Here is a 12,560-nt window from a genome sequence, read left to right on the forward strand (position 1 = left end):
TGATGTGCCATGGAGAGTTTCTTTTCTGGTCCTGTCTGTTTGGTGTTCTATATAGTTCTTGTATTTGTATGGGCATGTCTTTTTTTAATTTTGGAAAATTTTCATCTACAATCCTATTGAAGATCTGTTCCATACCACTATCTTGAGATTCTTCTCGTTCCTGTATGCCTATGATTTGTACGTTTGGCTTTTTTATGGTGTCACACAATTCTTGCATATTCCATTTCTGTGTTTTTAAAATTTTTTCATAATCTTTGCTTGAGTGGTCTAATTTGTCCACTTTGTCTTCCAGTCTTGATACTCTATTTTCCATTCATTCATCCTATTTGTGAGGCTTTCTCCTGTCATTTCTAATTGGCTTACTGAGTGTTTCACATCCTTCTCCATATCAGCCTGAATATTCTTCAATATTTCTCTTTTCTGAATTCATTCAGAAGTCTTTCCCTATCTTCCTTCAGTTCTTCGATTTCTTTGTGTGTTCTTTAAATTCACCTTATTCTTTTATCATGTTTATAATTGTTCTTTTGAGTTCCATGTCCTGTGTTATCTTCAGGGAGTTCTCATTGTACTCCTCTAGAGGACCATTGGTACTTTGGGGGATATATTATTTTGGTTTTTCATGTTTTTTCTTTGTGACTTTGACATGTGAATTTCTCTCATAGTTTCTGATTCTTGTGTGAGACTCAAGCCTTCCTTTGTTGAGTTTAGATCTGCTTCTTTTTATAAACTTTATAAATAAACTTTATGTGTCTTTGTGGTTTACCTGTTGGGCATGAAAAGCTGGTTGGTCTAGGCTTCAAGTTCTCTCTTTTGATTTTATATTGGAGTGGCCTAATTGCTTTTGTTTTTAGGAGTTCCCACAGAGGTCCAAGTGAGTTGAGGCTCAGATGATTTCAGGCTTTCTCCTAAGGTCTGGGTCCCTCCAGGAAAGATGCTGCCCTCAAGAATTTGGGGGCTGGGCTGGCCTGGGAGAAGGGCCCAAGATAGATGCTGGTCTCAGGAAATTGGTGACTGTGCCACCCAGGGAAGTAAAGGGAGGTGAGGGCAGGACCAGGCCTAGAGGGTTCCTGGGGGCCCAAAGGGAAGAACTGGGTTGATCCCAATGCAAAGGATCAGGAAGCAGTGGCAGCTCTGGGCCGAGAGGTTAGCCCCGGTATCTGGGGTGCCAAGACAAGAAATGGGCTTGTACCCAGCCTAGGAGGAGAGATGGGGGTGGGGGTAGTGGTCAAGGTGTGCTGGGAGGGCTGGACTTACCCAGGGAAGGTGCTGGTACCAGGACACTGAAGACTCTGCAGCCCAGGAAGCAAAGGGATATGAGGGTGGGACTTGGTCCAGAGGGCCCCTGGGGACCAGGAAAGGTGCTGGCATCAGACTACCCAGAGGCTGTGCAGCTCAAGGAAGTAAAGGGAGGTGAGGATGGGACCAGGCCCAGAAGGTTCCTGGGGATAGTAGGGAGGAATTGGGTTGGTCTAGATGCAGAGGATCAGGAAGCAGTGGTGGCTCTAGGCAGAGAGGTTGGCCCTGATGTCTGGGGTGCCAAGACAAGAAATGGGCCTGTACCCAGCCTAGGAGGAGAGACTTTTTGGGGTGGCTGGGAGGGTGAAAGAGGCTGGGGAAGTCAAGGCACTCTGAGTGCGCTGGACTTACCCAGGGAAGGTGCTGGGACCAGGACCCTATTTTTATTTTTTATGTGCATGAGTGTATTGTCTGCATATATGTAAATGCACCCATATTGTGCAATACCCTAGGAGGACAAACAGGGCACTGGATCCCATAGAACTGGAGTGGGTGCTAGGAATTGAACTTGGGTCCTCTGTAAGAGCATCAGTGCTTTTACCCACTGAGCCATCTCTCCAGCTCCCCAGCCCCTACTTTTACACTTTCATTATCATCTAGTACAATCTACTTGCTTTCCCACATTAGGGTGTTGCTAAGAATTACTGTTTATTCTGTATTATTTTCCTAGCACTGAGACATGCCTAGAACATGGCATGCTAAATAAATAAATATATAAATAAGCCTAGAATACAGATACTCAAAAATATGTGCTGAATGAATAATGGTGTTGCTGACTACCTGATATAAGTGTCCTACTAGGAATCAGGAAGGACAAGACTGGCCTTGTGTAAAGATTGAAATTATACACGCATACTTAAAGTGGTTCAAATAATTCTCAAATATAGATCAGCTTGAAAACCTGTGGTCTAGGCACTGTTTGTCTGGTGGAGGAATCAGAGAGAAACATAGGTGGGTATCAGAATAATCCCTCTAATCTACCAGAATCACAATTCTGCCCATGGACATAAATGAAAACTTAAGCTACATGCATGAACCTAAACAATGTGACTGGTCAGGATTACCAATGTACTCAATTCCTAAATTTTATTACTGTAATGGGGAAAAAAAAAGTCTTGAGCTAGGTGTGGTAGCACATGCTTATAATCCAAGCACTGGGGAGGTGGAAGAAGGATCAGGAGTTCAAGGTTATCTGTAGCTACATAATGAGCTGGAGGCCAGCTTACAACACATGAAACCTTGTCTCAAGAAAAAAAAAAAGAAAGAAAAGAAAAAAGAAAAGAAGAATATTGGTTTTGCAGAAGCTAAACAGTAAAAATGGAAAGTAGGTCTGGGTCAGAATGTCTCATGATGTCAGAAATGAGGAAAGGCAAGATCCCAAAGAGAATGGGGTCTGGAACTGGATGAAAATGAGCACTCAAACCCACCAAATATATTTTCTTTGTAACCAAACCCATGCAGATAGTCCTAATTATATCCTTAGGAAATTCCCATAAGCAGGAGCCCATTAATTCAGACGATTTCTGTACATGCTTATCCAGAGCTTTAATTTTACTTGGGAACTCAGTTTTTTAAAAAGTAAAGGGTTTCTTGGTTTTTGTTTCTATTCAATTTTAGATGTACTCTAAGTACAAACAACCAAATTTCTTAACACTTTAAGAAATAATACTTCTACATACTTCAAGAAATCTGCTGCTGACAAACCTCCCTTCTGAAAATCGACTTAATTTCCCTTCTATATATTTTTAGCTTTATCCCTTTACATATCTAATATGTTACTTTCCACAGTAGTTTTCTTTTTACTTAGCCACACTTTTAATCCACTGCCTTCCCACCTCCACCTGTTCCATCAGTATTCCAAATGATCATGAGCTTTAAAAACATTTATTTTTGTTTTTTTGAGACAGGTTCTCCCTGTAGCCCCAGCTGGCCTGGAACTCCCTATGTAAACCAAGCTGGCCTCCATCTCACAGAGATCTGTTTCTCCAGGGATGGGATGAAAGGCATGTGCCACTACGTCCTGTCTGTCCAGCCTGATGGTGAGCTCTAAAAGCAGTAGAATCTAGGGAGCAGAATGTGCAGACTCTGAAGCTTGGTCTATGCAACTAGAGGTTTTACTTATAATATTTAATTAATTGACTTGAACTAATTAGATACTTGGTGAATAGTTTCAAAGTGAATGGAGGGAAGTGAGAGGGTTCATTGAGTAAAGGCAGCTACAGTGCAAGGCTGGTGACCTGAGTCTGAGAGAACAGACCCCCCCCTCACAAAGCTGTCTTTTGACCTCCACATATGTGCCATGTATGCATACCCCCAACCCATGATGCACATATACACAATCATAATTATTTTAAAAAGTGAATTGATGGGGCTGGAGTGATGGCCTCAGCAGTTAAGAGCACTGGCTGTTCTTATACAGGAGTAGGGTTCAGTTCCTAGCATTCAGATGGCAGCTCACAACTGCTTGTAACTCCAGTTCCAAGCATCTGGAATCTGACTCCCTCTCTGGCCTCCACAGGCACTGTACACATGTGGTACATGTACACATATGCAGGCAAAACACTCATAAAAATAAACAAACCTAAAAAAGTTTAAATGAATCGAGATGCTCAATGACAAGGAAACATAATCAAAACATGTTATATTCAGAACATTAAAAAGCTATTTATTTAAAAGACTGTATTGGAGCTGGAGAGATGGCTCAGTAGTTAAGGGGCAGTAGCTTCTTTTGCAAAGGACCTGGGTTCCATTCCCTGCCCCTGCATGGCAGCTACCAACTATCCATAACTTCAGTTCCAGGAGATCTAACACCCTCTTCTGGCCTTCAAGGGCATTGAACACATGCCGTGTACTTAATACAAGCAGGCAAAACACTCATACACTAATAAACAAATAAAATTAAAAGATTTTGTTAACTTGGAATACTATTTATGGTATAACATTGGGTAAAATAATATAAATATGCAGTAATGTCACAATGGAAGAAAAATTTGAATAAGACAGAAATCATAACAACATCAAAATGTTAAACTGAAACTTTAGAAGATTCAACTATGGGTATTATTTCTCCTCTCTACTTTCAATTTTCTTTAATAATGTCTCTTAATCTGCTAACAATTTAATATAACTAGCAGTAATTAGCAAGAGATGGCACCAGCGCTGATACATTAGTTTGTGACCGTTCTTGTATTCTTGATATAGTAAGTCAAGTTATCATCTAACTTGTAAGGCCTGCAAGCAAGAACACTCAGTAGCAGGTAACTTATGGTAATTTACATATTAGCCAAGACTGTGTTCAGCTACACATACCGGGAAGCAGTAAGCAGTGGAGTCGAATTCAGATTTATTTTTGAGGCAGGGGTAGCCATTCTAGGACAGCTGGAACAGCTTCAGGGGATCACAAGTGACCCCGGTTTCTTCTGTCTTTCTTCCCAAGCATTCTTGGCCTGCGGCTTTCATCTCCATATTTTCCTCATTGTGCTCACCTTTATCTTTGTCATGAGACACTATTTCCATCTCTGTGTCAGTAGTCTAAGAAAGAAGGGTGGGAAGAGAAGAACAGAAGGGAAGGAGAGACTCAGTATTAGAAAAAGAAATGCTTTTCTAGCAATCTTGAGCAGTTTCCAAAACTGTCTCCTTATCGTTACCGTAACTGCATGAGATCTAGGGAAATAAACTTTTCAGCTAGGCACCCTGCTACCCCTCCTTTGAAAAGAAGAGAAAGAATGAATCAGAATATTTCTAATAGAGAAGAAAAGTACAACAAGCAGTGTATGCCCCAATCCACCCCTCTTCTCACCCCCAGAATATACCCTTCCCCTCCCTAGGAAATCCCAAAGTGCCTCCAAGTCCTGTAGTGTGCTCGGAGTCACGGATCCAACAGCCCTCATGATGTTAGGAACACTTCTCATCAAGTATGAAATCGTGCTCACTTTGGCAGCACATATACCAAAGATAGTACCAAGTATCTATTTTTAAACTTTCATATTCTAAAAAAGTTTTAAATGAGTATGAATTCCCATGTTCTGATAATCAATATCTAAAGAAAACATCCCTGCCTCAGTACAACCTAACAAATCACCAGGACAGGGAATAGGACATTGACAAATCTGCCATTTAGAAACTGAGAAAATGTGAAACACAAAGTGATATGGTCTACAGGCCATCAAATCATGTTGGATAATTATAGGAAGCAATCAATGATCTTGGACAACTAATCTATCACTTTCTAATTCTGAATGAGACTCTTTCATGGGTCACACCTGATATGAACATGATCCCTTTTCTCAGACAGTTAAAACTTCGTCTGAGAAGCCTAAATGTAACACTCTTCAGACTGCAACTTGGTGCCATTTTTTCCTTTTGAGAAAACTGACCTTTGTAAAATTCTGAGGGAGGGACTCACTGTGCAGCCTAGGCTTGCCTAGAACTATGTAGCCCAGATTGCTCTCAAAACGGTAATGATCCTCCTGTCTCAGCCTCCTAAGTATTAGGCTTACAGGTGTGAACAACTATAGCCAATTGAGTCAATTAATTTGAAAACATCAGTAGCAGAGGTCAAGAAACTAGCTAGAATTTCCAGTCACCTTAAGGGAATTATGAAAAAAAAAAATTGAGTTCAGGTCTTGAGAAGGAAGACTTACAGTCAGAAGTAGCTTCCACTTCATTTGAGGTAGGGTCTTGCTAGGTCGCCAAGATAGACCTTGAATTACCCAGCTCAAGGGATCCTCCTGAGCAGAAGGGTTTATAGGCACACAGCACTGCACCTACCTCTGGAAGTACACCTTCTGATTACTAACCCTTAACTGGATTTCTGTAACCCACCCCTAAGAGATCCACAGACTTTTATACCACCTTCCCACATAGACTCTGGACTGGGTCATGTGACTTCCTTGGGTCACTGACATACCAGTAAATATGATGAAAGTAAAAATTTCCACACTGAGGCTTGTTCTCTTGGAATGTCCTCTCTTGTAACCCAAATTATCATTTTACGAGGAAGCCTAAATAGGCCAGGTGAAGTCATGTAGAAGAAAACAAAGAATGAAGACAATATGCCTTCTTTTCCTTGAACATTCTTAGCTTCCATCTTAATACTTTCCATATGCTGTCATCTTATTCTTGTCAGGAGACTACAGCTCCAATCTAATGTTCCAAGACACATGCTCACAACATTTGAGTTAGATTAGCCCAGCCTCAGCCAGTCACAGAGTACAGAGGAGATACTGGTACTGTGTCTTGCTGGAATTCACAAGCCAAAGAATCTGGACTCATGAGTAAATACAAATTATTATTCTAAATCGTTACATTTTGGGTGATTTGCACACAGAAGCAACTGAAATACTCGTAAAAAGTATAAAGAACGTATGACAAAAAATTGTTGGAAGAGAATGGAATTTTAAAAATAGCCCCAAAGAAAGCATGAAATAAAAGCAAATATGCATAAAATAGATGGATTTAAACCCAAATATCCAGACTGGAACCTAGGGGCTGCATATGCCCCAGGATTAGCTATATATATAGTCCAATACAAAATCATAACTAACTTAAAACATTGAGATGCTTTGCGATTGTTTTAAAATATGATTGGTGAGGCTCTCCATGGTGCACTTCGTGAATGACTTCTCGTTGCCACCATAAAAAGTTGGGCTTGCCAAGATCTTGTCTCATTAGAATTTTCTGTTTCTATGTGTTTGAATGTTTTGCCTGCATAGGTGAACCACGTGCATAGAGGCCAGAAAAGGGCGTCAGAGCCCCTGGAACCCGAGCTACTGGCGGTTGTTGGCCACCGTATGGATGCCGGGAACTGAAACTGGGTCCTCCCCAAGAGTAGCTAGTGCTTTTAACTGCTGAGTCACCTTTCCAGCCACCCACATGATAGTTTCTAAACTACATACTGGCCTTAGAACTCTGCCCCAATCATTCCCATCTTAGTGTAATGGTCTCGCCTTGGTGCAGTTTTCGACAGCCCTGCTAGGCAGATACCACCCTTAACCTGGTTTAGCAATGTCAATAGAGGCTTGGACGGATAACCTTGTCTTAGCTCCTATTCTTCAGGGTCCCATGTTTACCAGAACCCAAGATAAAAATATTTTCCAGAACCTTTTTATTTTTCCTAAGTACGGATTATATGAACTTAGTGTTTTTCTCCCTACTGAAAATCTATTCACTATTCGAAGCTATATTCCACAGGTAGTTTACAACCCGGAAGAGGTGACAGTTCCAAGTCTATTTCTGAGGTTCACACAAGGTTCTCTGCAAACTCGATGCGGGGAGGGATGGGGTCTGGGTGATCATCAGGGTTGTAGCACTAAGCCTAGCACCCGCCTGGCGTATAATAGGTGCTCTGATGTGTTAATCAATTAATCAGGACGGTCTCTGTGGGCTGTAAACCCACACGCGCATCCGCATCCCCACCACGGTCAGAACCGCACAGCGGGCTTCCCGTCGCCCAGGCTGAGTGTGCAAAGCAGAACCCGGGAGGCAGCAGCCCTTCCCGCCCGTCCGGCGCGGGGCCGGCGACCCCGTCTGGCGGCCGTGGCGGTGGCAGCCACCACCGTTGGCTCCGTCTCCGGGTCCGGAGGCGTGGGGGAGGAGGCAGATAAATAAAGGCAGCCGCACCGAAACCGGTCGTTCCGTTTCACATCCTCTCGCACGTCGCGTGCCTGGGCGTCCGCGGAACACAGTGACCCTGCTTCTGCCCGCAGGCAGGTGGAGCCCGCCCCACGCAGCGCCGCCTGCTCTCCTTCCTCTCAGGCGCGCTGCGCGTCCACGCCGATGCTCCCCGACCCCCGCCGGCCCAGGAGCGGACACGCCCCCTCGCGGGAGCGCACCACGGCCGCCCGCACCGTCCGAGTGCCAAGGGCGCGCGCGAGCGAGTGAACTAACGAACGAACGAACGAACGAACGAACAAACGAACGAACGAACGAGCGAACGAACGAACGAACGCGCACGCGCGCGGGAGGCGGGCCCTCTTCCTGGCACCCACAGAGTGCCCGGCCCCCTCACCCCACCCCACCCCCCGCCACCCAGGCTCCGCCCCCAGACGAGGCCGCCTAGGGGCGGAGACCGGAAGCTACTTAAAGCAGAGCTCTGGCTGACAGGCGAGCGAGGAGCAGCGGGAGCGCAGTTGCGGCTTTCTGCGCCCCAGTCCGCGGAATGGCCAGTGCGCGGCTCGCCGGGTCGGCCGCTTGCGACCCTTAGACACCGGCGCCTGCCCTCGGCGCAGACCGCTGGCGCAGACGCCGCTCCTGTGGGGCGTCCTTCGGCCAGCCCGCCTGAGGTAAAGGGCTGCGGGTGGGCAGCGAAGGGACCCCGGGCGGGATGACGGGCGCGGGCTGCGGCGGAGCGGACGACGGCTCGGTGGACGGCTTTTCTGTGGTGAGTGCACCCGGGTGGGATTGGTTTCCACTTCGCACCGCTCGGCGTCGGGCAGGTGTACACCGGGACTGGAGCCGAGACGGCCGGCGTCTCCCCTTCCCTCGGGGCGGAGCGGCCCCTGCGGGAGGGCACGCCGCTGCGGGAGTCTTCCGGCCGCTGGTGTTCCGGGCTGCAGCCCAGAAGTTTGCAGCCTGTGCTCCCATTCACTTCGGGTGCGCGCGAGTCCCCGGCTCCCCCCTCGCCGCCGCCGCCGGGGACGCGACTCGGCAGCCCCCGGGACTCGCGGGACGGTGCTCGGAGCTGCGAGAAATTCCTCGTGGAAGGCGCTGGGAGTGGCTTCAGGGAGGTCGGGGAGGTCAGGCCGCGGGGTTGGGGGCGCACGGGCTCTTGCGGGAAAGAAGGCGAGGGAGGCGGGGATGCGCGCCAACACCTCGGATTGCGGAGCCGGGTGGCGCCGCTGCTAAGGTGGCGCGACGGGCGGTCGTGGCCTCTCGGCCGGCAGGAGGCGTCGCTCGGACCCCGGCTCGGCGCCTCGGTGTCTCGCGGCGGCTGGCCGGCAGTTTGGAGCGGGCGGTTTCCATGGAAGGTGTGATCAGCGGGGAGTGCCAGACAACCCGGGCGTCACGAGGTGAAGGGTGGCGCGATTGGGTGGCCTGCAGCGGGCGACCCGAGGAAGCGTCCTTCCCGTAGCTATTTTTCTGTTTTGCAAACTGAATGAGGAACTAGTGACTTCCGCACCCCTTGTCTCTGCTGCTTCCCAGTTCTGTTTCCGAGTTTGATTGAAGGAGTAGGAAAAGTTGTGTGCGTGCGTGCGTGTGTATGTGTGTGTGTGATAAATAAAATGGGTTTAGTGTTTTGTCTTGATTGGCTGTGATAAGAGTGGTTAATGTGCGTGCATGGGGCAAGGCACAGGCCGGTTTGGTATGGAGAGGGAATACCACAATCTGTGCCAATTGAGCCTTGAGGCAAGAGCACCAAATGATGAATAACCCTGGCTTGGCTGCTTTCCAGTTATTTATGTCTCATGTCAGATCCCTCTTTGGTGAAGCTTTCCCTAACAATGCCAGCACATACTGAAGTTTCATTTTTTTTTCTCTTTTGTACTTAGACTAAGACTTTGTTCCATGCTTTTCATTTTTTCTGAATTTTGGTTATTGTGCACTTTTATACATAGACTTACGAATCTCTCCAGCTAGATCTTTATATTCCATTTTCAAGGTACTCAGTTTTTGTTTTTGACCCTCAACCAAGAACAAAGCATCTTATGTGTGCCTTTTCTTCAGTAATTCAGCCAACAAAATAGTTATGAAACATCCACAGTGGTGCATTGTGTTAGGTACTGTACTGGACCCCCAAGATGCATGCTTGATTAAATCATGGGTCCTTGCATCAAAGATACCTTTCAGCCTATCCGGCAAGAAAAGAGACCATTAAACACTGCTCCTCACTATCCTGTCTCACCTGGCACAATCTCAGTAAAATGCTTTGAAATTTAACTCTTTTCAAAGGGATTTGGTGCTTGTGAGAAGGACTTAGTTTCTTCCAGTAGTTTGCTCAGGTTTTAATATGGTCTCATTTGCTTTTTTAAGACGTGTATGTGTCCAAAGACAAGGAGTAGGAGGACCTGTGGTGTGTGAAGCTAAACATGCCCTGATACTCCTTTAGTAATCGTAATGCTTTTTGGTAATTTAAAAAGTAGGCCTTTAACACTTTTGGAGAAAATACTGGAACCTTCTGAATATTAAAATGCTTAGCAGCCTTTTTCTCATATAACAGTTCAGTTGAGAGTTCCTGGGGTATCTATTCTTACATGCCAATTCTTTCGGTTTTTAACTTTTAAAGTCTACTCTTCATTTGATGACACCCCCCCCCCAAAAAAAACTTAAGTTTTTGCAAACTCATGAGGTGATACATAAACAACTGAAGAAAGCCACAAAGCTAAGTGGAGATGTGGTTTCCCAGCTTCATCATCTAGAATAGTTATTTCTGCCTTCCACCCTACTTCAGCCTTAGCAGTAAAAATTCACACCCTAGTAGAATTACAACCTGTTATATATTAGGCACCCAAGTAAATAACAGACACCTATTGAAAGACGCATTCTCATCTACTGTTATGTACTGCAGTCTTGGAATAGCTTTGGAGGTTTCATTTCTCTATAAAAATGGAAATTGACTTGTATAGTGCCAGGAGTGATTTTAGGGACTTAATCACAGAGCAACACAAAATGTTTTAATGAAAGAATGGGATTGAGTTGTCAGTTTGCAAATGATTATTTTTCTTCTTTTCCTGGTAGGATTTTTAGGTATTGAGGAACAATTGGAGCTAATCCACATCATGGAAATGGAAACCACTGAACCTGAGCCAGACTGTGTAGTACAGCCTCCCTCTCCTCCTGATGATTTTTCATGCCAAATGAGGATTTCTGAGAAGATCGCTCCATTGAAAACTTGTTTTAAGAAAAAGCAGGATCAGAAGAGATTGGGAACTGGAACCCTGAGGTCTTTGAGGCCAATATTAAACACTTTGCTAGAATCTGGCTCACTTGATGGGGTTTTCAGAGCTAGAGACCAGAGTGCAGATGAGAGCACCTTACATGAGCATATGGTGAAAAAACCCCTGGAAATCAGTCCATCATGTCCATCAGCAGAAAACAGCATGCCTGTCCTGATTCCTGATGGGACAAATGTTGAGGGCCAGTTACCAGAATCTCATCCTCCTGCCGATGCTCCAGAACAAGTGGTTCCAATCCAGGATCACAGTTTTCCACCAGAAACTATCAGCGGCACAGTGGCAGATTCTGCAGCAGGACACTTCCAAACTGACCTTTTACATCCTGTTTCAGGTGATGTTCCTACCAGTCCTGACTGCATAGACAAAGTTATGGATTATGTTCCAGGGGCTTTCCAAGACAATAGTTTTACAATACAGTACATTTTGGATACCAGTGATAAGTTGAGTACTGAGCTCTTCCAGGACAAAAGTGAGGAAGCTTCCCTTGACCTTGTGTTTGAGCTGGTAAATCAGCTACAATACCATACTCACCAAGAGAATGGAATTGAAATTTGCATGGACTTTCTGCAAGGCACGTGCATTTATGGCAGGGATTGTTTGAAACATCATACCATTTTGCCCTATCATTGGCAGATCAAAAGGACAACCACTCAGAAGTGGCAGAGTGTATCCAATGATTCTCAGGAGCACTTGGAAAGATTTTATTGTAACCCAGAAAATGACAGAATGAGAATGAAGTATGGGTATGTATTATAGTAACATAAAACTCTTAGATTTTCAAAAGAAGAAAGCAAAGAGGCTGAAAGTTTAGGATGATGGCTTCTTTCAGTAGTAACAAGTTTTATTATTTATTCCTTTGTTCTTCTAAGGCTTTATGCTATTCTAATTTTTCATGGTGTTTGAGTACAGGCTGTTTACCTAACCAGACAGTGCAGGTTTCATGATTTGAATAGCTTAGATACCATTCTGTTCAATATGCATGTGAATGAGAAGTTGTATATACTTTAGACTTGTGACTCAAGTACTTTTCGAATCACATAATAGAACATGGCTTTAAGAGAAAATCTGTGAATCTTACAATGATTAAGTTATAATTTTAAAGTTTTACATGCAAAGTGGCTTTTGCAGGGAGAGGGTGGATAATAATTGGAGGTTTTTGTGACGCTCATTGCTTTGAATAATAGTACAAACCCTATGTGAGTGGCTCAGAAGTTCTTCCCATAATTTTCTTTTGAGACAGGGTCTCATGTTTCTCCTGTACTTCTGAATTATACCAGAATATATTAGATCTCTTCTATTAGTTTTCTTCAGGCTTTTTACTGAGAAACATAGATAAAATGAATTGTTCTGTAATTCAGGGTGTTTTTTTTT

At 44.8% G+C, this 12,560-nt stretch overlaps 1 protein-coding gene across 2 annotated transcripts in view; it reads left to right on the plus strand.

Annotated features, from left to right (window-relative positions):
* The first annotated feature begins 8,374 nt into the window (after window positions 1-8,374).
* Tiparp (TCDD inducible poly(ADP-ribose) polymerase) overlaps window positions 8,375-12,560 on the plus strand; it is a 29,564-nt gene continuing 25,378 nt past the window's right edge. Inside the window, exons 1-2 of one of the 2 annotated variants that reach the window (XM_008837448.3) lie at window positions 8,375-8,579; window positions 10,972-11,932. In XM_008837448.3, the coding sequence (XP_008835670.1) occupies window positions 11,013-11,932 (920 nt within the window). In that variant the 5' untranslated portion in view covers window positions 8,375-8,579; window positions 10,972-11,012. Of the gene's footprint in view, window positions 8,678-10,971; window positions 11,933-12,560 lie in introns of both variants that reach the window. The other variant, XM_017799205.2, reaches the window with a different exon arrangement.

The sequence above is a fragment of the Nannospalax galili genome, unplaced genomic scaffold (assembly GCF_000622305.1).
Source record: "Nannospalax galili isolate Female #2095 unplaced genomic scaffold, S.galili_v1.0 scaffold617, whole genome shotgun sequence".
Lineage (NCBI taxonomy): Eukaryota > Metazoa > Chordata > Mammalia > Rodentia > Spalacidae > Nannospalax > Nannospalax galili.